General features: G+C 45.2%; 1 protein-coding gene across 3 annotated transcripts; it reads left to right on the top strand.

Moving 5' to 3' along the window:
* The first annotated feature begins 10657 nt into the window (after positions 1-10657).
* LOC100284127 (peroxisomal multifunctional enzyme type 2) lies at positions 10658-25604 on the top strand. 3 transcript variants are annotated; one of them, XM_020543696.2, is made up of 5 exons: positions 10658-11069; positions 11171-11231; positions 11323-11422; positions 11524-11608; positions 25421-25604. In XM_020543696.2, the coding sequence occupies exons 1-4, from the start codon at positions 10944-10946 to the stop codon at positions 11603-11605; spliced, it is 369 nt and encodes a 122-aa protein (XP_020399285.1). In that variant the 5' UTR covers positions 10658-10943; the 3' UTR covers positions 11606-11608; positions 25421-25604. The 3 variants fall into 3 exon arrangements, with proteins under 3 accessions (XP_020399285.1, XP_008656552.2, NP_001150496.1); XM_008658330.3 differs by lacking the exon at positions 25421-25604 and adding an exon at positions 12768-13082; NM_001157024.2 differs by lacking the exon at positions 25421-25604 and having other exon boundaries at positions 10762-11069; positions 11524-11744.
* Positions 25605-26116: the final 512 nt, after the last annotated feature.

Below are 26116 nucleotides of genomic sequence, written 5' to 3'. Positions count from 1 at the left end.
AGGAAGATCCCTGGTGTCTTGGGCTTCAAAGAAACAAAATTCAGTAGCTTTATCCACCGTTGAAGCCGAGTATATTGCTGCAGGACACTATTGTGCACAATTACTCTAGATGAGGCAAACCCTTTGGGACTATGGCTACAAGTTGAGCAAAGTCCCTCTCCTATGTGATAATGAGAGTGCAATCCACATGGCGGATAATCCTGTTGAACACGACCGCACTAAGTACATAGACATCTGGTATCACTTTTTGAGATATCACCAACAAAAGGGGGATATTGAAATTGCTTATGTTAGCACCCACAACCAACTAGCCGATATCTTCACCAAGCCCCTGGATGAAAAGACTTTTAACAAGCTTAGGAATGAACTCAATGTCTTAGATTCTCAGAACTTTGATTGAAATCTTGCACATATCGCTCATTTATATACCTTTGATCATGTCTCTTTCATTTGGTACAAATGCATATTTCTTCTTCTTGTGCCAATACTAAGACTAATGTGCTTCCAAGTGTATTTCTATCCTTAGTCTTAGATTGAAAGGGAAATGGAGTAATAGGCAAAGGCAAGGCTTCCACTATGACTCTATCGGTATCATATTTCCTTTGCCCTACTCATGTACTTCCATTCATATATTGTATAAGGCCTCTATTTTTCTTCGTGTTTGGCGCTTAATGCCAAAGGGGGAGAAATAAATAGGCCAAAGCAAAAGGACCGCACCGCCACCCTATTTTCTGAAAACCTTTTCAAAAAAGGAAAAAGGGGGCGAAACTAAAAAGGGGAGAAATCAAAAAGAGGGAGAAATTAATAAGGCATTTACAAAAATCCTCTTGAAAACTAAGGGGAGAACTTCTTCAGGGGGAGTTTTATTTAGCCAAAGGAAAAACATTTGAAACAGGGGGAATTTTCAAAAACTTGAAAATACTTTTAAAAATCATATTCTCATACCATTGGCTAGTTGCAAAATAATTTAAAAAGACTTTTCCAAAATATTTGCAAAAACAAGCTAAGTGGTGCAAATGTGGTCCGAAATGTTAAATATATCAAAACAACCATATATGCTTAGAAATGCTTTCATTTCAAAGTAACTTATGCACATCTGCCAAAATGCAAACTAGTTACATTTCTATACTTTGTATTTGTTTTGGTTTGTGTTGGCACCAATCACCAAAAAGGGGGAGATTAAAAGGGAAATGGCCTCAACATTTCCTATAATCAATTTCGGTGTTTGATGTTCATCACAAACCATGTGAACTAACTAGTTTGCCTACTTGATATGTTATCAGGTGCATAAAGTTCATAAACAAATACAAAGAAAATAACTTGGGGCAATTCTACAAGATTGGAGCAAAACAGACTTGCTGCAGCCAGTGGTGCACCGGACTGTGTCTGGCTGGAGCACTCCGCGAACTGGTCGCTCTCGGAAATTCTCGGCGCTCATCCGCTAAAAATCATAGGATTGTCCGGTGAGCCCTCAGAGCAACGATCATCCTTACCCAACGGTTGACAGCGCGACTGCACACGTAGTCAAAAGCGTCAGAAGTCAGAAGATAGTCTGCGACGTCAGGTCGCACTGGACCGTCCGGTGCAGCAAAAGGACAGATGACTTGAACGGTCAACCGCTCCAAACCCCAACGGTCGGCTGACGTGGCACGCACCGGATATTGAACAGTGTTGTGTCCGGTGCACCACCGGTTTATTCGGTGTGCCCATCGACAGAGCAATCAGCCAACAGCTAGAATTGTGGTTGGGGCTATAAATGTCCCCAATCACCACCATTCAAGCCATCCAAGCATCCCACTCTCCTCATTCAATACAAGAGCAAAAAATACACTCCAAAGACACATTCAAAGCATTCAATCCTCTCCAAGTTCCAAAATCAAGTCAAGTGATCAAAAGTGTTTAGTGACTTGAGAGAGGGTGACTTGTGTTTCTTTTGTTGCTTGGTTGCTTTCTTCTCCCCCTTATAATATTTCCAAGTGTTTTGTAAAGCAAGCAAGAGACACCTAATTGTGTGGTGATCCTTGTGGGGTCTTAGTGACCCGTGTGATTAAGAAGAAGCACTCGACCGGTCTAGGTGATCGATTGAGAGAGGGAAAGGGTTGAAATAGACCCGGCCTTTGTGGTCTCCTCAATAGGGAGTAGGTTCCTTTGGAACCGAACCTCGAGAAACAAATCGTTGTGTCCACTTGTGTTGACCCTCACCATTCGATTTGTTTCTCCTCTCTCCTCTCTCTCTCTCTAAAGTTCTCTTGCTCACATTGTTTTGAGTTAGCTCCCAAAGTTATTCGCATCTATTGAGCAACTCATTGCAAGGAGAACTATCTTCCGCACTTCGAATTCGTAGTTATTTATTTCTAACCCTTACCCCGGGTAAAGTGCATGTTCAAAGTTTATAAATTTTATGTTTCATCTATTCACCCCCCTCTAGGCGACTTTCACGGGGCCCCGACTCCACTCGCCCTCTGGATCGGGGAGCCCTGCCCCCCCCACCGCGCCTCCGAATCTAGGAACCGCCGTCGCGACTACGGATCAAGGAACCGCCATCGTTGCAACCGCAGCCCCGGGGGTCCGCCACCGTCGCGCACCTCAAGCAACCGCCGCTATCGCACACACCTGGGTGGGCATCATCGCTCATGCATTGGGGTGGGGCGTCAAAAACTGAGCCCTAGCGCTCTAGGGCTTATTTTATGGACGCCCGGACCTGGTCTGGCTCAACCGGATGACACGTTTGGCTAGGGCTTCCTCTAGTTATTTGAAGTCTAGGACTTTAGATATATAACCTATATATATAGTTTATATATTTAGAGCCCTAGGCTTCCAATTACTATAGGAAGCCCCGATCCAAATTGTCTTCCAGTCTATCTTACCACCTCAATCTTTTTTTCCAACCGAATTGGATCGAGTGAATCCACATTTCCACTTGGTCACACCCCCCATCCATATCTCTTTCGTCAGTTCTGCCCTACCCCAAACACTATAAGTCGTCTCCCGTCGCCGGCCTCGCTCCTCTCCTCCAAGCATCACCTTCTTCCTCCCCATCGGTCTTGTGGGTCTCCTCCGTCTCCTAACCTGTCACCGGCGAGGCATCGACCACCTGAGAGCACCGGATGGGGAGCACCATAGGGCATCATCGTCCTTGGCTCTGATTCCAGGACCATCACCGGTCGGCCGCAACATTCTCACGGTTCATCCTAGAGGTGAAGGCGAGATTCGACTACGGTGTGGGCATCTCATCCTGAGCTTCAGCATGGTGGTCATGTCTAGCTACAGGGTTGAGGAGCTCAGGCCACTTGCGTCTCCACCATCTTTATTGGCGTCGCCACACACAATCAGAGAGGCATACGCCACTCCAAACCCCCTCCATTGCAGTGATAGTTATGCTCGAGGGGCACCCAGATCTGGGCCATGGGAGAGTAATAGAGGCAGCGTGGGCGAGGAACTTACGTCCATGGTGGTGACCGTGTACCTTTTGTCGTCATCGGTGCCAACGGGACGCCCGAGGCGGCTAGACTCCTGGTAGAAGCGGTAGACAAGCTCCAGCGACTGGTGCGAGATGTTGTAGTACTGATGCATGAAGGCATTTCCCACCTGCACAGAACAAGAGGAGGGTCGCCACTGAGCACGGCGCACGAATTGAGTCATGTGGAGGTGGGGGAGTCTAAATGCAAAGCAGAGGCGAGCGCGACGCCATCGCGACGACCCACAAAAGACAGGAGGGACATGCGAGGTGGGGACTAGGGAGGATCGGAGGAGTGAGGGGCACGATGGGATGGCACCGAGGGCGGGGCGGACGGGGAAGGGGCATTGAGGACAAGGGGGCACCAAGGTCTGGCACCCTGCTTGACAGTAGTGCCACACATGTCATATCAGGGCGAGAGCGCTAGAGTTTTGGGCAACGACGTATGACGCACGCGGGTAGGGGAGTGCGACAGATGGTGGGTGGCGAGCCCGGACCCTAGAGGTTGGATGGCGGCCAGCTGCCAGCTCGCGGGGTGGTGGCGGGCACATTTGGTGACGAGGAGGTGAAAGCGAGTTGTGAGGATGAGAGGTCGTGCAAGCGCGCCCGTGGAGGTGGTGGCGAGGGCTGGAGTGACTAAGGCTCGGGGGAGGTGGGCGCGATAAGTGGGGGAGGACGACGTATTTTGTGGGCGAGATTTTCGGAGGCAATCACGGGTGGGGGCGAGCGAGGGCGTGGACTCCTACGTTCTTATCTTAATGGAGTAGTAAAGATGGAGCACATGGAATAGTATTTGAATAAATCTCTAAGCCACAAATCATCTAGGTGACTATGTAACAAGTTATACATTTCTTTACAATGCACATATGATATGGACTTCAATTCCAATATGTATTAGAACTAAAAACACAATCTTTGAATAAAGTCATGAGTTGCAAATAGTATGTCAGCTAGTTCATACCCAATATTAAAGAGTAAAAATATCTAAGCCATACATTATAAGTTTGCTAGTATATTCTGAAAGAATTTACAATACCCAAAGATGGGAATGAACATGCATATCTTAAATGTCTAAATAACAACTTAAAACAATAGATTAGTAGTAGCGTTTGGGTCAAACTTATGATTAGTAGTTAGAAGTTCTAATGCAAATTGTTAGAAGTTCTAACCTACATGCAACTACACATTCAAAGTCCAAAACAATATGAAAATCATATCAACAAATTACCCACTTAATTTGTTGTTAGTGAAGGGATTGATGGTCTCCTTTTTGAAAGAACCTACTCCAGTTAATAGATCAGGTTGAAACCCTAACCACATGTTCAAACAAGCTTGCCAGCACAAATCACAAGTGAAATATGAATCAAGTAAAGTAAGGAGTGAATGAGAGACAAGGATTTAACCCAAACTTTGACCACACCACTAAGGAGTGACTACATTCTCATTGTAGAGGTGACCACAAAGGTTAGAGTCTCTTTCAACTTCTTTCCTTAGTAAAGTAGCAACAAATGTCAACTCAAAATTTCCACTAGAATCATAGGAGTAATACAAACTTTTTGGAGTTATTCCACAAGTTGGAAGCTTTCGGAAGACGCCTAGTTGTCTATGAGAAAGCCTCAAGTAACAAGTGCAAGCAACACCAACTAAATGAAGAACTTAAGCTCTCAACAAAGAAGGTGAAGCTTAGCTTCCCTTGCTCTCACACTTTTCTCATCCTTGCTCTAGATCTATGTCTTAGGAGCAAAGGGGGAGAGATATGAAACTCAAATGCTCAATAGAAGCTTTGGATAGATATGGGTTTAAGTAAAATGAGCCTCATCCCATTTAGGTTCGGTTTTGGTGTCTAATTAAAAACATGACCATTTGGACTAACATTATTTACTTTTGTTTTTATATGTAATTTGAAGGATGCAAAGTGGACTTGAACATAGACAAAGTAGCTTTGAACTTAGAGGATCAACACCTTAAGAAAGACATTACGAGCAGTGTTAAATACGTACAAGTACATGCAAAAGTCCAAGATACAAGATGGAAAAACCTAGATGACGACACATGAAGAAACATATCTCAATGGGTGCTATGGCGCGACATTGGGTGTGTCTAGTGTATGCTCAGGGTGAGCACTGGGCAACAATAGTGTCATGTCAAAGAGGGTAGACTGCAACCAGGGGCATCAGACACCAAGGTGTACACCAAATCTAATGCACAGTACATAAGCTAAATTCTACCAAAGAGGTTGCAGAAAATGTTGGAGGCAATGAACATGTCTAGTGTGCAGCGGACGTAGCACTAGACTACTACAACCTCTAATGGTTGGCAATAGCTAGGTGACGTGGATGCACTTATGGAGCAGGTACTGAAGCAATGCTTTGAGAAATCTTCAAAATACCACCACTTCATTCTTTTTTGGTAAAGGGATAAAATCTTCCCCCCAAGCTTAACCATATCAATATCATTGATATACTTTGTATTTTTTCAAATCTTCAATGTGACCCTTCATCATTATTGACTTCCAGAAGCATACATCATTGTTGTCCTCTTCAAACTCAAAGTCTTCACTTTCTTCATCAAACTCTTCTTCGAAATTAGCTAAGATATCCTCAAGTTCACCTTCACCAACATGAGCAGGCGCTCCGGCTACGCTAACCAGAGAACCGCTCTAAGCAACTGGAAATTCTTCTCCTTTTCTAGTGGCATCCGAAGCCAACACAATGGCAAGTTCAGTGTTTGCTTTCTCTTCGGCCATTTCTACAAGAACAACGATGCTAACAGGATGTGAAGTTTTGCGAAGAAAGCAGGGGTCCAAAGTAAGCTTCGGAGGTAGAGGAAACAACACCATCAAGTAGGTAGTAGCAGTGAATGTCATGCCCAAATGCATCAATATCCACCCGTTTAATAAAAAAAGCGCGTAATTTGAGGATTCACCCGCATTCACCCACTGCAATGTGGACCCCCTATGTTAGGTGTTCATAAAAATATATTTTGAAGATTTCATTTTCAATAACGAGCTTTGGGATGTAGGGGTGGTAATGGATCACGATCCGAATGTTTCTTCACAATAAGTTAGGGTCCTTAATAATTTTTAGTTCAAAATGAATAGGAATAGAGCCCGATCCTAATCTGATTCGATCCTTAAATTTTATAGTGTAAAATTTAGAGCCCATTACCACCCTTACTGGGAAGATGTTTTTGGACTTTCGGTATGAGGCCTCCTTCGTTTATTCCATGGTCTGAGCTCATTATGAAAAACAAACTAATACCACGAGGGGTTACTGTTGGGGGTCCTCCCTTGCCGAAGGTCCTCAACATTAAGTTACCAATTATCCCTAAGTCTGTTTTAGGTATTTTGAAGGAATAATGAAGCTCACCTTCGTTAAGAACCTTCGTGTCACACGAACACGAGGGTGAAATCTAAAAGCTTCGGTTCCACGGCTCATGTGCGTGGCAACAAACTAACGAAGACAAAGTAGAGAAATTTGAAGGTTTGATCAACACATATATAAAGAAAAAGACGATGATGCCCCTATAAGATTTTGTAGTCCGTGTGTATGAGAACATGGGACATGCTTGTAATTTATACAAAGTTGTACTACGACTTACCACTATAAAATAGAGATATACAGTGCCATGCATATGGATACTGAAAGTCGCCTAGAGGGGGGGGTGAATAGGGCGAATCTGAAATTTATAAACTTAAGCACAACTACAAGCTGGGTTAGCGTTAGAAATATAAACGAGTCCGAGAGAGAGGGTGAAAACAAATCGTGGGCAAATAAAGAGTGAGACACGATGATTTGTTTTACCGAGGTTCGGTTCTTGCAAACCTACTCCCCGTTGAGGTGGTCACAAAGACCAGGTCTCTTTCAACCCTTTCCCTCTCTCAAACGGTCACTTAGACCGAGTGAGCTTCTCTTCTCAATCAAACGGAACACAAAGTTCCCACAAGGACCACCACACAATTGGTGTCTCTTGCCTTGGTTACAATTGAGTTTGATCACAAGAAAGAATGAGAAAGAAAAGAAGCAATCCAAGCGCAAGAGCTCAAATGAACACAAATGTCGCTCTCTCTAGTCACTATTTGATTTGGAGTGATTCCGGACTTGGGAGAGGATTTGATCTCTTTGGTTGTGTCTAGAATTGAATGCTATAGCTCTTGTAATGTGTTGAAGGTGGAAAACTTGGATGCCAATGAATGTGGGGTGGTTGGGGTATTTATAGCCCCAACCACCAAACTAGCCGTTTGGTGGAGGATGCTGTCGCATGGCGCACCGGACAGTCCGGTGCGCCACCGGACACTGTCCGGTGCGCCAGCCACGTCACCCGGCCGTTAGGGTTCGACCGTTGGAGCTCTGACTGGTGGGGCCTCTAGGCTGTCCGGTGGTACACCGGACAGGTCCTGTAGACTGTCCGGTGCGCCAACTTCACATGCTCTGACTCTGGCGCACACTGTAGCGCATTGAATGCGGTTGCAGTCGACCGTTGGCGCGAAGTAGTCGTTGCTCCGCTGGCACACCGGACAGTCCGGTGTGACACCGGACACTGTTCGGTGCTTCACCGGACAGTCCGGTGAATTATAGTAGAGCGACCTCCCATTTTCCCGAAAGTGGCAAGTTCAGCTTTGAGTTCCCTGGTGCACCGGACACTGTCCGGTGGCACACCGGATAGTCCGGTGCGCCAGACCAGGGTGCCTTTTGGAATGTCTTTAGCTCTCTTTATTTGAACCCATCTTTGGTCTTTTTATTGGATTGTTGTGAACCTTTGGCACCTGTAAAACTTATAGACTAGAGCAAACTAGTTAGTCCAATTATTTGTGTTGGGCAATTCAACCACCAAAATCAATTTAGGAAAAGGTGTAAACCTATTTCCCTTTCAGATACCTTTTTTGATGAGGGAGATCTAAATCGCTCCATCTCTGAAGCAGTATTGTTTTCTTACCCATCACCTTGACTCCCGAAGGTATATCTGTAATCAAGAAAGAATAATAAGGGAATACATCAGTAATGATCTCTTTTAAGTATTTTCATTTCGTTATTTGAAGGTCTTTTATTATGATAATATTCTTTTTCAATTATTCACTAGGTAGATTGAGGGAACGGAGGTCTTTTTTTCTAATTGTGTTGTCCTGAGTAGTCTGTCATTCCGTGTTCTGCCACCATTCCCATTCTTTGTTCTACGTTTTTCATTTTCATGTTCTGCCATCATTTTATGTTCTCTCGTTCTCATTCTTTGTTCTGTCTTTCTCATTCCCCCCTCCCCGCAAAGCTCATTCCCATTCTCATTCCCTCGTACAGGCCACGTCTAACTAAAATTAAAAAAAACACATGTCCTCAAGGGGATTTGAACCCGTGACCTCTCAAACAAAGGCCAAGAGTAGTTACCGCTACACCACATGTGTGTTTATGTCTACATCTATGACATGAAACACATCTACTACATCTCTCACCAAGCTCACTTGGTACCCTTGCACAATATGTAATAGTAGGTAAGTATCACCGAGATTCTTGAATTATATTTTTGGATGGAGGTAATATTATTTAAATAAGAGCTTTGCATGCAATTTCTTTTGTTTGAATAATGTATTATACTTAAATTCCCTTTTTTTGCATGTGTGACATTTTTTCTTCGTAATATTTTTTCCATGGATCAGACTTGTGAGTCATTTTCATAAACCAACGCCAAACATGAATCCATGTTTCTTGCTTGAAACCCCGAACAAACACCATGAGCAGGAGGCACTCGCGTTGGTGTCGTCCATCGATGACGAGAAGAAGCTTGGCGATTGTCAATTCAACCTCTAGAAGCAGTCCTACGTGGTCGCATGCGCTGCTGTGTACGACAAGCTCCCGCGAAGCCGCTGCTTGGACGCAGTCCAGAGCAGCTGCACCGCGCTGTCTATCGTTAAGCAGGGGGGCTCATGGTTGTCGCCAACGTCGACGACTCTCGGGTTGTTCTGGACATCGCATCCGACGACGACGCCATCACGCTGTCCAGCTCATCGTCCACCTGAAGCCCAACCTGCCACGTAAGTCGCTACTGACCGGACATGAATTCTTGTGCGCTGGGACGATGGACGTTGCTAACGTTGTGTGAGTGTCCTCGGACATGATGTATGTAGTGGAGTAGCGCATCCGGTGGTGCAACGGCTAGGGGTACTACCTCGCTGATGAGCCCGAGGTGCACTTTGTTTGGCAGCCCAACCAAGAGTCATCGGTACTCGTCATGTCGCATGCGTTCGACGACTACTATATCGAGGATTGTGGCGTCATCTTGGCGCCGGAGGTGACGCAGAGGAGGATCGACAACAGTGACCAGTTCGTCATCCTCGCCACCGTCAGGGTAGCTTTTGTGCCGGTCTGTCTTTAATTCTCTTCGCAAACACACACACTTACCATTTTGTTTAAGCAAGAGCGTATGGTGGTGCGTGTCTGATGACTAACGATGTACGAGAGAATTTCTTTCATCATATGTGGAATGTGCTCTCCAATGATGAGACCATACAAATCGTGTCATATATCGAAGTCTGCATGATACTGATGGTTGCAATCTAGTGGTGAAACAATTAGATTAAAATAACAAAATTTATTTATGGCTAGGATCACAAATTGATTATGAAACATTTTCTCATAACAATATAACACACATTTTGTATATAAGTTATCGTAGTATGCTGGTATTATATATTCCCGTTGCAACGCACGGACACTCAGCTAGTATTAAATTAAAGAACTAAAATCATCCTCTTATACCTCTTACTTTACCTCGTTCATCCCTGACTCTCATTCTCTGATAAAGACATGTTTGGTTCTCGTGGCTAAAGTAAAATAGCTAAAGTTTAGAGACTAAAATTTAGCACACCCAGTTTAAATCATCTAACCGAAATAGTTACTAAAGCAATTAATATTGTTCATAAAGACCAAAATATCCGGCGCCAAAACAACTAGGTGTTGCATGGTCGCTAGTGGGGAGGGTACTAGGTGGAAAGGTGAAGATTTTAGCATACTTTAGCTTGACAAGGTGGTCTAACGGGGCTAAACTGTTTTAGCCCCTTTTTAGTCTTTGTGTTTGATACATTAGCCCTTAAACTAGCTAGATTTTAGCCTTTTTGCTTTAGCCTAGCAAAACCAAACGGACCTTAAATTTGTAAAATTGCTCAACTCGACGTTTTGATTGAAAGTTCTGCCGGTCGTTCTGATGTGCCAACAGCTAACCAGTAACCACCCGGATAGGGCCAGGGCATCCACCCGCCCCCAGCTAGATCCAGATCCAGATCCAGCAACCAGCATGGGCCGTGGCGTGGCGTGCTTGCAGCTGCAGTCCTGCACGTCTTGCCGCTTTGATTGCCTTCTCCTTCCCGCAACTACTCATCCTTTCCATCAAAACTGAGCAAACCCCTCATCCTATTCTCGCGCCCGGCGTCTCCCTTCTCCAACCTCCGTTTCTAATCCGCGCTGCTAATCCCACTCCCAGTCCCAGCTCGTCCGCTGAGATGGACAGTAGCAGCCTCAAATCCGCGCAGCTCCTGGAGCTGATGCGCCAGCACCTGGCCACCGATGCCGGCAAGGAGGTCACCAAGAAGGTCGGCCTCGTCTACCAGCTCAACATCGCCCCCAAGGTCCGGTTCCCTCCCTCCCCCTACCCCTAGATTGAGTGAAATTCTGGCCAGATCGACGGCCTTTCTGATCCCGTATTCCTGCGCGGTGTTCCGCGTTGCAGAAGATCGGCGTTGATGAGGAGATCTTCGTGGTCGACCTCAAGAAGGGCGAGGTCACCAAAGGTTCCTCCTTTACCGCCCTCCAACCTTATTTTTTTATATCTAGTTACCGTTGCCCGTATTGGAGTTCTGAAGCCTTGCTTATGATTCGCAGGGCCGTACCAGGGAAAGCCGGATGCCACTTTCTCCTTCACGGACAACGATTTCCTTGGAATCGCCACCGGCAAGACGAATCCGCAGATTGCATTCATTCGGTTAGGAGAACAAGACCAACCTTTGTTTTTTTCTCTCTCGTTGTACTTTAGAATTTTGTGTTGTAGTTTCTTCGAGGCTGATGGACTCTGTTGATGTGCAGAGGGGCGATTAAAATCAAGGGGAGCATCAGTGCGGCGCAGAAGTTCACCCCTGACATCTTCCCCAAGCCTGCTAAGCTGTAGAAGGTTAGATTGTGTATTACTTGGTCGAGGTGAATAATAATGTTTGCAAGCTTCAATTACTATGTACGAGATACAATGAGTGGAACATGAAAAGCACGTTCTCGGTGGGAATTTGGATATGGTTGAACTTCCACTTAAATCAAGCTCAATGTTCGTTTCTCATGATTACGTTATCTTCTTAAAATAGGATGAGTGGTATAATAATGCTTGTTGATGCCCCTTGAGTAGTTATATGTTGGCAATGGTAAATTGGCGATGCTCTTACTTTGGGCGGGATTATGCAAAGGTTTTAGCTTTATTGTGCCATGCTGCTTTGCATCTCACTGCTGAGAGTCAAATAAACGGGATGACATAATAACAGAGAGTCAAAACTGAGAGTGGCAAAATAGCAATTTTTCCTCGTCCTACTAAAGTAACATGTTTCTGTTATGGCCCTGGTCGTTGTTGATAGATAGGTTAGTACTTCATAACATTCAGGGGTGGATCCATAGGTTGGGGGGAAGGGGCAAAGGTGGCCATGGCCCTCCTTTATACCTAATGTTCATTTAATGTTAAGTATAGATAAAAAATAAAGTTTTAGGTAGATTAAATCAGCCATGTTCTAATCTTCTCGTCAGATCTCCTTGGTCCAGTCCTCGCATCTATCTGTTTAGCCCTATTCTATCTGACGTCGTCCGAACCAGTTTGCCTCGATGCCGCCCGCCACTTGGGGATAGGCTGTATGCTAGCCTGAGTGTTGTTTAGCAATAAAGTTTGCATCCATGGTGCATTAGTTAGGATGATCAGACTAGATGATTGATGGGTGTGCATCTAGTATTACCATCTGAATTTAAATAACAGTGCCGTCTAAACTGAATCCTCTGAGTCATCCGGACCTTTTTCCTTCAAAAAAAAGATGGCAGGAGCTTTGCCTTTCAATTAAGAGGCAAAATGAGTTCTAAATACAATTAAAACCGGGGTTAACTACAGAGGCCCCACACGGCCACACATATGGCTCAAACAGCCACAGAGGGTCCCAACTCAAAAGGCACCAAACTGAAAGATAAATTACACCAAAATGAGCACCCTTGTTCTTAACTTGAAGCCTTCTTTTTCATTCTAGCCGCTTGTTGTGCTGTCAGGAAGCGGTTATAAAAAAGATCTCTGATTCCGATCTTTCCAGGGTTCCACATGATGTATTGCCAGCCATTGAAACACCGCTGTTGCTCTTCTTCAACCTTTCATGTGATTCATCTGGAGCAGCTTATATGATCTGACGATAATTGATATTTTGCGATATAAGTCCAGTGCGGTGATCGTGTATGTGGTAGAATATGACTGAACTGTTGTATAGTATAAAAACACGGAACTTGTTGTATAGTATAAAAACACGCCCTTGAATTTCTGAGTATATATGTAACATAAGCTTGTGTCGTTTAAGATTAAAACCAAACCTTTCTTGTGTTGTTTGTGGAGCCAGTCCAATTATTTCTTGTTATTTTTTTGGGAGCTCTAGACCTAACTCAAGTCCTCCAAAACTAGCTCCATCTCATCTTTACCAGTTCAGATCCTGTTTCAAGCTGCAACCAACAACCATGAACTCTCATCCAAACGTGCTATTGAACCAAAGAAGACATACTGTAGGATATACCACCTGTATGAAAAAAATTGTGATGGTAGCTTTTGCTTGATTTCGATTGTATATCAGTTGATCTTGGAAGCCGATTACGCATGCCTTTTTTTTCTCGAATACGCAAGAGAATTGCGTATTTTTTATATTAATAGAAGAAGCAAAAACACAAAAGTTATAGCCAAGAGGCCACACAAGAATTACAGGGGATAACAGGAGGAGAGAAACAAAGACAGACATAACAGCCCCAAACACACAATCACACCAGAAGCACAATATCACTTAGGTAGCAACATCTGGCAGCGACAGACCATTGGCACCAGCCAGCTTCCAAAGCATAATATCATGCCCAACCATGGCTAAGGCAGCAGAAAGATTTGGACTCATCCCATTGAAAACACAATCATTCCGATGCTTCCAAAGACACCACGCCCCCAAGATCACTAAGGAATTAAGGCTAGCCTGAGAAGATCCCCCCACGGGAGTGGAGATGCCTTTCCACCAAGCCATGAAGTCCTCTTCACCCGGTTGCGGTGCCACACCAGCAAGCCCAATCCTCTGGAGAAGGATAAACCAGAATTGCCGAGCGAAAACGCAAGACAGCAGCAGATGGTTGATCGTCTCCTCCTCCTGGTCACAAAGGACACAAGCGTCGGGATGGTCGAGGTTGCGCCTAGCCAACCGGTCGGCCGTCCAGCAACGGTTGTGGGCAACCAGCCATAAGAAGAAACGACACTTTGGAGGCGCCCAACTTTTCCAAATAAGATCGCAATGCTCGAAAGTGATTGAGCCCATGAAGATCATCTCATAAGCAGACTTTGCTGAATATTGGCCCGAGCTTGAGAATCTCCAGATATGCTTATCAGGGGTATCAGGCAACAGCAACACCTCTGAAACAGCTTCCGCTAATTTAATGAACTCAGCGATGACCACAGCAGTGACCGTACCACGAAGATCGTGGACCCAAGCCATATCAGTTAAACCCTCAGCGACCGTTCTCTTGTTAGCTACTCCCTTAGGAACCATAGCACATAGGTGGGGGGCCAGATCAGCCAGGCGCTGCCCTAACAGCCATCTGTCACACCAAAACAAGGTGTTGCTGCCATCTCCAACTTCAGAGACTAAGGCAAGATCGAAGAGAGACTTCACCTGATCTGAAAACTGGAGTTGAAAAGAAGCCCAAGCCTTGTCCGGACTAGTCTTTTGAAGCCAAAGCCATCTAACACGAAGAGCCCAATTCAAAGACTGTAAATTAGAGATGCCGAGGCCGCCCAGCTCCTTAGGTCTAGTGACTTTAGGCCAAGCAATCAGACAATGACCTCCATTAGTTTCGCTTCTGCCACGCCAAAGAAAATTCCTCCTGATTTTATCCATGGCCTTGAGGGCCCAAGAAGGGAGATCTAGAGCCATAGCATGATAGACAACAGTAGCTGTCAACACAAATTGAACCTGGACCGCTCTTCCTGCCTTAGTCATAAGATCAGCCTTCCAACCCGGGAGAGAGTTCGCCAAGCGGTCAATGAAGGGCTGTAATTGCGCTTTATTGAGCCTTTTTAAGGACAGCGGCAGCCCCAAATATTTAAAAGGGAATTCCTCCAGCTTGCAAGGCAGATGATCCTGAACAGTGGCTACCTCCGACTGTGAGCACCTGATAGGGATAATACTACTTTTCTGAATATTTGTTTGGAGACCGGAAGCTTCACCAAACAGCCTGAGTATATCCCCCACCAGAACAAGGTCATCCGCAGTAGGTTTGATGAAAAGCGCAACATCATCCGCGTAAAGAGAGACTCTATGCAGAAATGATCGAGTTGACAGGGGCTGCAACAGCCCAGCTTCAACAGCTCGCCCCACCATGAGGTTTAGAACGTCCATCACCAAAATGAATAACATAGGGGAGAGGGGGTCTCCCTGCCGCAGCCCTCTTCTGTGTGGAATGAAGTCCCCTGGAATACCATTAAGGAGAATCTGAGAGGAGGATGTGGCAAGCAGCCCACTTACAATGTCACACCATCCAGCACCAAACCCCAGACTCCGCAAGACTTCCAACAAGAAGGGCCAGGATACTGAATCAAACGCCTTTGATATGTCCAGTTTCAGCATAATTGTTGGCTGATTCTGAGAATGAAGGAAGCGGGCTGTTTGTTGGACCAACATGAAGTTGTCTTGAATAAATCTTCCCTTGATGAAAGCACTTTGGTTCTTGGACACCATACTATCAAGCTGACCTCCCAACCGGTTTGCAAGGATCTTCGTAATTAGTTTGGCAAAACTATGAATGAGGCTTATAGGCCTAAACTCCTTGGCATTAGACGGGTTCTCAACCTTAGGAAGGAGGATAACGAAGGCTGAATTAAGAGCCCGAAAATTCCGAAAGTCCTTCCTCCAAACTGCTGCAACAGCCGCCATGATGTCCTTCTTAATGATTGGCCAACACACCTTATAGAATCTTCCCGTGAAGCCATCGGGCCCCGGCGCTTTGTCAGAGGGCATCAGCTTGATGGTATCCCAAACTTCTTCTTCCGAACATGAGCTGACAAGGTGATCCAGAAGATGGTGTTGGATCCCAAGGGCCTCAAGATCAATAGAAGACACCCTGTCACTGCTGCTACCAATCAGCTCCGTAAAATAATTGAGCAGCACCTCCGCTTTATCATCATGACTAGTAACCAGCCCATCACCATTAGACAACTTGGCGATGAAGTTCTTCTTCTTCCTATAACGAGCACATGCATGGAAAAACTTGGTGTTGGCATCACCATGTCTCAACCAAGCCACCCTAGAGCGGAGTCTAGCAACTGTACGAATGAGCGACGCCAATGCCAAAGAATGCTTCTTGAGTCTGTTTAACAGCCAAATCTCCAACTCAGAAAGCTGCCTGAACTCCCTCGCAAGCTCGAACTGGTAGATAATCTCTCTTGCCAACGCACGCTGCTTACTAAAATTTCCCACTTTGCGGTCACTCCAACTTTGCAGGCCTCTAGCAGTGGCTTTCAATTTCAGAGCTAGGGACTCCAGGGGGCAAGCAGTCGCTTCCACCGAATCCCAAGCTGAAGAAACAGTCTCCTGAAAACCATAAAACTTGGGCCAGAAAGACTCAAAATGGAATCGTTTTTTGCCATGGAACACATCTTTCAGACCTAAAACAAGAGGACAATGGTCTGAATCATCGGAGGCTGCACTTTGCAATAAGCAACCAGGGAATTGCTGCTCCCAGTCCACAGAGCAAAACACCCTATCCAGCTTGACAAGAACCGGAGAAGAACTGGTTGATGAACTGGCCCAAGTGTACTTCCTGTCGCGGAGAGGAACTTCCTTAAGAGTCAAATCATCAATAAAGCGCCTGAACCTGCCCATCATAGCACGGTTTATGTTTGAATTACTCTTGTCATCCTCTTTGTAAATGAGGTTGAAATCACCCCCCACCACCCAGGGACCAGCACACTGAGCACGGACATCACGAAGTTCCTGCAAGAAGGCCACCTTATTGTCATTCCCCTGAGGCCCATAGACACAAGTCAGCCACCAGGGCTCGCCATCAGAAGGGCAAAACTGGACCGAAGCACAGTGCGCATCAACACGACTAGCACCAACCACACCAAGTTTAGATCTCCAAGCAATAATTATCCCACCACTAGCACCAACTGAAGGCACAAAGATGTAGTTAATATCAAAGTCGGCCCCTAGCAGTTTGAGAATGAAACCCCGGGAACACTCCTCCATTTTTGTTTCTTGGACACAAATCACATCAGCACTGACAGAGTTCATCATTAGCCGAACACCATCCTGCCGAGCCGCGGAATTCAGACCGCGCACATTCCAGAAAATCAGATGATCTGGATTCATTGCAACAAGAAAGAGACGACCGACATGAGCCGCAGCGCAGTCACATACCACAGACCATCAGCCCACCAGCCTCCACTGACGTCTCAGGCGCGGGCCAACCAAACAGTGCAGCCAGAGCAGAGATTTGGACGACCGAGAGCTGTTGGGGGAAGAGACTGGCATACCGATCTTGATCTTTCATGGTGATTTTGACCTCCACAACGTCAGAACCAAGCGCACGCAACAGGGACTTCCTGCAGCCTGAAGCATCAAGCTTCCCAGGCTCAACAGGCAGGCCAGCAACCCTGCGACTCCGGCGAGGGGCATGGCTTGCCTGGGCGGTCTTGGATCTTCTTCTTGAAATTTTTGGCACAGGAAGGAGCGATCCCACCTTCGACGTGATGTGGTTGATGAACTGTTCGGCAGGGGCCCGCGGTGGGGTGGCCACAGCAACCACCCGGCTCCTCCTCCGAGAGTAGGACAAAGGCGGATCTCTGAGGCGGGACCGTGCCCCCAAGACGGCCGCCATTTCAATCCCATCATCACCCATAGGGCCAGCAGGGACAGCAGCGCCATCGGGGACGCCACTGGGGACGTCATCAACCACCATAGGGGCCTCAGTAGCAGCGCCAGGAGCAACATGTACCACATCCCCCGGTGAAGGCTGCTCCTCTTCTGGCACATGCACGACGTGCAACACCGACGTCACAGCAGGTGTCACGTGGCACGTGGTATGCACCGGCGGGCCAAGCCGCGAGTGCACGGGTCCCCTCGCAGACCCCCTCGATGACCGCCCGTCGCCGGAACATCCTCCGGAGCCAGCCAAGCGTCGCGGCGAAAAACCCCTGGGGTCGTCGCCCCCCTTGGCAGGAGGGGGCGGCGGGGATGGCGGTCCCCCCGGCCCACGCTCACCAAGAGCAACAGGAGTGGCCTCGATCAAAATGGGGTAGACAAGACACAGCTTCTCCGACGACTCATCCAAGCCATGCACGGGTTCCTTGATAAAGAGATCAACTTCACGGCGGAGCTCCGACCCATCGGCCCACCATGCCAGGACACGAAAGACATCGAGATCACTTCTGTCCAAAGAGCACTGATGCACTGACTTGATCAACCCAAGATTACACAGCAACCGCTCCACAGTTGAGCGATCCCAAGCATGCGCCGGAATCCCTCTCAGCTCAACATTTGCCAACAACGGGAGAGAGCCACCCGTCGCATGGATGAAGCGTGACCAGCGCTTGAATTTCAGACTGAAGCCAGGAGCAAGGAAATGTCTGCCGCCATTGAAAACCCTCACAGCTAACTCCTCGTCAGGGAGAAAAAGAATGAAATCCTCAGGGTTGGATCGATGAATTCTCAACAGGCCACGATCAACATCGTATGACCGCGCAACTTCGTCCAAAACCATGTCAGGAGAGACCATAGGACGGTTACCAGTGATGGAACGAAGAGGGCACGTCGGAGATCAACTTCCTCCCGAGCAAACCCCGCCGAGAACTCCATGACGCATATAGGTCTCCGAGCGGGAACATCTCTTACCGCTGCAGTCCGCCCAGCCCTCTGGCTCTCCGAGACGCCAGAAACGAAGGCCGGCGGGGAAGGGGGAGGAGGAGGCCCCCTGGAAGCCTCAGGCCTACGACGCGGACCCCTCCGCCGCTTGCGCCCCATCCTGGACTGCGAGCCCTCGACGACAGGAGCACCATCCTCATTGTTAGGAGCAGCCCCATGCACAGGAGCAGAGACAGCCGCCCCAATAACGCCGTCCGAAGAGCTCGCCGGGGTGATCCGCCGCCAAACCGAAGTACGCCTGATGACGCCGGCCGCCCGGTCCTTCGCAGCCCCGCGTGGCAGAGATAGGCGATCCCACACAGAAGACCGAATGGGACGATCCACGAGACACGCCGCCGCCAAGTGCCCCGGCCGCCAACACTTGAAACACCTCGTGGCCCTGCGGCAGTCCGCCACCCGGTGCGACGACGACAGGCATTTGAAGCACCTGCCATGCAACTCCGCCGGGACCGGCCGCGGCTTCTTCGGCAAGGCGGCGCGACGACGAGCGCCTCTGCCCCGGACCACTCGCCAGCCATCATCAACATCTGGAACAGCGCGCCTCGGCGAGTGAATGTGGCGCGCCGCGGTCAGAAGAACGGCCTTCACCGGTGGAGTGGGGTCCTTGATAAGCCCGGGGGGCGGCGCCTGGGAGGCCGTAAGCAGCACGTCCCTGAAGGACATGCGCCCGTCCATCGAACCAGGGATCGCCACACCCGCCGGAGAAGCAGACGCCGGGAAGGGGAGGTAGGGACCTTCATTTGACGCAGGAGACACTTCCTGCCAGCGATGGAATTTGGACCGACCCGCCGTCAGGGACGGCCGCGCCGCCGGGGACAAGGAGGAGGTGGAAGTCGGCGCCTTCCGAGAGAGGATACGCGGTGGTGAGGTGGTCGCCGGAGTCGGAGTGACCACCGGCGAGCTGTTGGTGGCGTGGGAGGAGGCGCCGGACGGGGAGGAGGTGAGCGGACGGGAGGGGAGGGGACGGGACGTGAACCCGAGGGGACGGGACGCGAGCGCGAGAGCCATCCAGCAGCGATTCTAGTAAAAACACCGAACAACTAAACCCTAAACCCTAAACCCTAAACCCTGATGATTACGCATGCCTGATTCTAAGGAGAGATTATCTGATGCATATATATTTTCATTTTTATCTTCTATGATTTTTTTGGTGGGATTTACAAGTTCGTTTTGTTTGAGATTCATGATGAAAGGGAAGGCATCATTTAGCTGGCAATCATCTTATTCAGTTATTATAGCCTAGTTACTGTGAATGATATGCCGTTACGTCGCCAATGTCTGAATGGATCGTCCCTTGAGCTGTGTGCCATGTTTGTTGTACTCTGATCTTGTCTGATTGTCCATGTCTATCTGATCATCTGTATGGGCCGGTGAGGGGGCCGGCTGGCTGGCGTTTCCATGAGGTGCGACCAAGCTCAAAGCCCCGGTCTGTAGTTCCGCATGCATGTTCCTTGCTCACTGGGGCTCCGCCGCTCCGCCCCTTCCTCGCCTACATTGTTTCGTTCCCCTGTGCTGCTTGCTGTCACCATTGTTTTCTGCTCTTCACGGCTGTCAGTCTCCGGCGGTGGCGAGCATCGGTGTTTCTGGTCCTCACGTTTCGCTGTTTGTCAATTTTTTTCCATCGAATTTCCTGGATGCATTATTCTACTGTTTATTGAAGAGAGGCAATCGATCCCGTTACATTGGACTTTCCAAACAAATCATGTAATCACTTGATTTCTATTGGGGATCTATTGAAAGCTTGTCTCTCATTGCTAACATGTATGAAGGGGTAAAAATTCAAAATTCTGAAGCTGTTTGAATGAATACTACTTGTGAAGGTCTCAGCTTCTTGATACAGTGCACGATTGCTTAGCACTTTAGTTCTTCCATTCTCCCCTCTCACGGAAATGAATGGAAGAAGGATTATAGTGCCTCCCGTATATCCGAAGAACATTCAAGTCATAAGCAAAAAGTAACACCAAATGCTTGGATTAATGTCACATAAGGCAGTCGATATTAGCAAAACAACTTAATATACTCTCTCCGTTCTAAAAAAACTTCAATCACTGTCCTATTCAAAACATTTATAAATTATTATCTACTTTTTTTGTTATTTATTTTATTGTTAAGATTAGTTTAAGCATGTATTGTACTTTTACATGTTTACATTTTTTTTGTTAAGAATAGTTTAAGCATGTATGTCATAACCTGGATTAATGAATAAGTTAATATTTAAATGAGCTTCGGCATCATATTACCTTCAGAAGCTCTCTTTTGATGAAGGTGCTACAGGCACAAGATTACGAAGTGGCCGATCTCTATAGCAGTGGTTCTGTTTATTTTGTATAATTTACAATTATGTTCTTCCTATTACGTTGTAGCTCTTTCTAATTGGTGGGATACAATCTCATCATTTTACACCCCTAACGTCTCAATAAAAACTGTCTCGTGTCCAAGTTTATGTTGCATCCTTTAAATTATAACAAAAAAATAAAAGCAAAGAATGTTAGTTGAAATGGTTATGTTGACCATCAAGGACTAAAACTTATCATCAAATGGTCATGGGTCCATTTTTCTTACAATCTTTATCTTTTTTATGATTGATGGCAATACATCCAAAGCAAGCAAATAATAAATACCAAAAGGTAAATTCAATCTACTTACTAGGATGCAAATATAAAAGCAAAATTCATATGATTATAAAAAGATACCACTTGATGATATTATAAAAATACAACTTTTCTTGCTAATGCTAAATATCCTCATATTGTGTTATTATGTATTTAAGCCTCTCCTAACTCCATTATCCACTTTCCCCCCTCTCTTAGACCAAATCCCAATATAGGATGACATTATCTCCCTTTGAAAAATGACCCTATATCAATCTCTTTTAGTGCACGTCCCTTATTTATACACGACTTGCACAAAACGCAACATGTTCGGTACCACTTAATAAGAATTCGAATTTGTGGTTTTGGTATTTGATGTAAGTTGGGCTTGTCTTTTTCTTGAAAAATCCCCTTTGGAATCAAACAACGAGCAAGGAATATATCAATCTCTTTTAGTGCACGTCCCTTATTTATACACGACTTGCACAAAACGCAACATGTTCGGTACCACTTAATAAGAATTCGAATTTGTGGTTTTGGTATTTGATGTAAGTTGGGCTTGTCTTTTTGTTGAAAAATCCCCTTTGGAATCAAACAACGAGCAAGGAATATATCAATCTCTTTTAGTGCACGTCCCTTATTTATACACGACTTGCACAAAACGCAACATGTTCGGTACCACTTAATAAGAATTCGAATTTGTGGTTTTGGTATTTGATGTAAGTTGGGCTTGTCTTTTTCTTGAAAAAATCCCCTTTGGAATCAAACAACGAGCAAGGAAGATATTAAAACACTAGGAATGGGCAAATTTTGTGATCCTATATCCATTTTGCCACTTTTAAAACTTTATTCCGCCCTTTATAATATGAAAGTTCTTTCATAGGAGATTGGTCACAAAAAATGACTTTTATATTGTAATTAAGCTCCCCCTATATACATTAATACATATGATGAAAATGATATTCTATTGATATTAGCATAAAAGTAAAACTTATCAATAGTAGAAGGGTAAATTAAAACAAACATGATTTTAATATATACAATGCATGGAGAAAGCATGTAAGAGATATTAAGTGATCTTGATGCCAATATATATGATACCAATTTGAACTTGATACCCGTGTATATGATACCAATCATTAAATTCTTAAAGTTGAAACATGCTGCTTTTCATCGAGGACTCTATTTTCTTTTAATAAAACCACTACACACATGATAAGCTTAAGACTCCCTAAGAATGTGCACACTTATAACTTTTTAAAGGTCAAGATACCATTTAAAGGACATATTCTCTGAGCCAAACCTCGAACATATGAGAAATATCGCGAGATTGTGAAATCTTTAAGCAATGCGGATACAATCCAAACTGCACCGACAAATTGCAAAAGATGTTTAACTCTCAAATTTTAGCAAAAAAACCACACTTTTCACTCCCTCATCAATTTATTTTTCGCTATTGCTCGGCTAAGGGAGTGTTTGGTTCACACCTTCTAAACTAAAGTTTAGTAACTTTTAGTCCATAAAATAACAAATAGAATGACCTCTCTAAGTGCTCCTACCGTGCGCTTCTGGCACAACCCATTTGTGACATGTGAGGTCATTGATTTTTTTTCCATGGATCCAACATACGTGATTTGAGAGGTCATGATCTATGTATCAGAAGCGGGCTCTAAGAATGTGATTTGAGAGGCCATGATCTCCAACATACGTGATCTACCGGGCTGGGCTCCATGGAATCAGAAGCGGTCGAGGCCGGGTTGGAGCCCCACCCGTTCGGCCACTCCACCGCTGACTCTGTTACGGACAGTACCTAAGAGCATCTTCAAGAGGAACTCTTATAATTGTGGCCTTAAAAGCTAAATTGGACCTGATTTAAGTTAATTTGGATCAACAATTTTTTCTCAACTCCAACAGCAACTCCTAAACCCACGTGGTAGTTAACTCCGTGAGATTAGACGCACAGGAATAGGTCCCCTGACTTAGAGCATCTCCAAGAGAGGACTTAAGTCGGGTCCTATATTCAAATATAGGAGTTAAGATCTCAAAATAGCTTTCAACAAAGTTGTTATTTTATAATTTTTTATCAAATGAATATAGCACCCGAAGTCACAGTTGCTAAATATAGCACCCGAGTCAGGGGACCTATTCATGTGTGTCTAATCTCACAGAGTTAACTACCACGTGAGTTTAGGAGTGAGTTTAGGAGTTGTTGTTGGAGTTGATAAAAAATTGTTGATCCAAGTTAACTTGAATCAGGTCCAATTTAGCTTTTGAGACCCTAATTATAGGAGTTCCTCTTGAAGATGCTCTTAGGGTGCTATATTTAGCAACTGTGACTTCAGGTGCTATATTCATTTGATGGAAATTTATAAAATAGCAACTTTATTGGAAGCTATTTTAAGATCTTAACTCTTATATTTGAATATAGGACCCGGCTTAAGTCCTCTCTTGGAGATACTCTAAGCAATCGATGAATTTCTAACCTCCTCTGCTACGTTTGCTTCTTCCTTTGTTAGCACGAAGATTTTTTCCACCGACGATTCATTTTGCTAGTTTCTTTAAAGATTCTTCTAGCGTGCGCGGGGTCGGTCGGTGGATCTAGAGGTTGAGGGACCATTCGATCGATCGACGCATGGCAGCACGGGTTTGGTGCCCATTGATCTATGTATTACTACTACTTGGGGCTTTGCATGTGCCATGCATGCATTTACTTTAATCTCCAGTACATCCAGTCCGAGTCCGATGGCTTGAAGGATTCCTTCCTAGTAGCAGACATGATCAAACAATTCCTGAGTATACAGGATTTCGAGGAACAAAGTCAAAGGCCTGAGCCTGCCCCCCCCCCCCCCCCCCCCCCCCAGTTTAATTTGTAGTAAAGAACTATACTAACTAGTTTTGACTCGCCCCAATTTAAACGTGCCTTTCAGTATGCGTTCTCTAGTAGGTACTGGGAGGGCACAAACGTCGGAACGGTGTTGTCCCGCGCATTCGAAAACTGTCGTTACATCGGGAGCCGGGTACCGTCAGCTGGCTACCGGCGGCCGATGACTCGTGGAAAGGGCGTGTACCACCTAATTAAACGAAAAGTTTATTAAAGTGTCTCTAGCAAGCTAAGTGAAAAAAAAAATCTAGAGACGGATTCTTCGCGAAGAGTATATCTCTACACGACTCTCAATACATGTTGTGTCTTGACTGTATTTATAATTTATAGACCTAGAATTGTATCATCCAGTCTCTAAGCTCTCTTATACTTTGAAAACCGAGTTGGAGTCTTAGAGTTATACATGTCATAAGGACATGTACACCCCTAAGACGATAGAACGGTTTTCTAAGTATAAAAGATAACAAAAAGTTGCATGGTATAATACTGAGCCACTAAATCATAAATGCAGTTGTAAGACAACAAGTATGGAGAATCGTGTAGAGACAAACTCTTCACGAAGAGCTATTTTTCAGTTAGCATCCTAGAGACCACTCAAAAGACCTCTACTGAATGTCGGCAAGATCCGCTTCCCTGTAATGGCGAAGCTGCAATTAGTGTGAACGTAATAATAAATAACACGAGATGGCCACAGCGACATTTGATCAACCAACCATGCGTGAAGCAGGGTTTACAAAACCAGTAGAAACCGTCGGTTTATCGGCCAGTTTACCGAAACCGCCACCCAGCGGTACCGGTTAACCACTGGTTTAAAAAAAACACTCCAAATTTAAATTTTTTGAACAATTTTATAAAAAATAAAGAAAAATATGATACAAACTACATATTCTAGTGAGTAATATGGTATACATGATATCTAAATTTAATTTAATTTAGCCCATTAGAAAATAGGAAAACATATAGACCCGCTAGAAAACCCATTGATCCGTCGGTTTCTCGACAAATGGCGGAGGTAAACCGCTCCGAGCAGTGGTAAACCACAATTTGTTACTGAGAAACCATGTTGACTTGTATTATTTAGTAATTTTAGTGTCTAGATTTGGTTTTTGGGATTAGCGTTTCATATTTTTTTATGTGATGACGTCTTGTTAATATCTAGTTATATATTAGTATTGTTAATGTATAGTTATATATGTTAGTATTGTTAATATTTAGTTATATATGTTAGTATTGTTAATATTCAGTTATATATGTTAATATTTAGTTATATATGTAGCTGGTATCATTATTTGCTACTAATGTGTTGCATACTTGCATTATTTTTGCCACATTTGTAGGACACATGTCGGATTTAGTCTGGCAATACGAAGAGAAGGTTGGCGTAGGTTTTAAGTATAAGTATTGTAGAGAAACAAAGAGCAGAGGTAGTATCTGATTGAAGGAGCATCTCGTGCATAGAGGAAAAAATGCAAATATGTTTCGATGTTTTATTGTTTTATGTTAATATGTCATTTGTTACAAGTAATATATTTTTATTCTACTCTCCTTACATGATATTGTGTCTTGTTCTTATTTATATGAGACATGTTGGACCTAGTTTGGGAGCACAGAGAGAAGGTTGGCACATGTTTCAAATATAAGTATTTTAGAGAACCAAAGAGAAGAGTGTGTGGTACCCGATTGAAGGAGCATATCACACATAAACGGAATGGGCTTCCCATATGATATTGTTAGGGGTATGCTTCGTAGCCGAAGATCCTAAAGAAATAAACATCTTCGGCAGATCCTCTCCAAAGCAGCGCCGAAGCTATCGACTATAAATCTTCGGCACAGTGACATGTCTCAAGACGAAGGGGTGAACCGACTTAAAGATGAAATGACATAAAGACCCATGATATTCTGTGTCATTATTGTAGTTCATTGTAAAGGGCATAAATGTAATTATACACAGGCTGCGCCCTGTGCCTATAAATAGGTGAACATTACCCCTATACTGTTCACGCGCTCCTGTAATTACGCATTGGGCATTTGCT

This window comes from Zea mays, chromosome 9, assembly GCF_902167145.1.
Source record: "Zea mays cultivar B73 chromosome 9, Zm-B73-REFERENCE-NAM-5.0, whole genome shotgun sequence".
NCBI lineage: Eukaryota > Viridiplantae > Streptophyta > Magnoliopsida > Poales > Poaceae > Zea > Zea mays.
The sequence above is the reverse complement of the archived record's forward strand: the minus strand, read 5'-3'. Positions and strand labels throughout refer to the sequence as shown.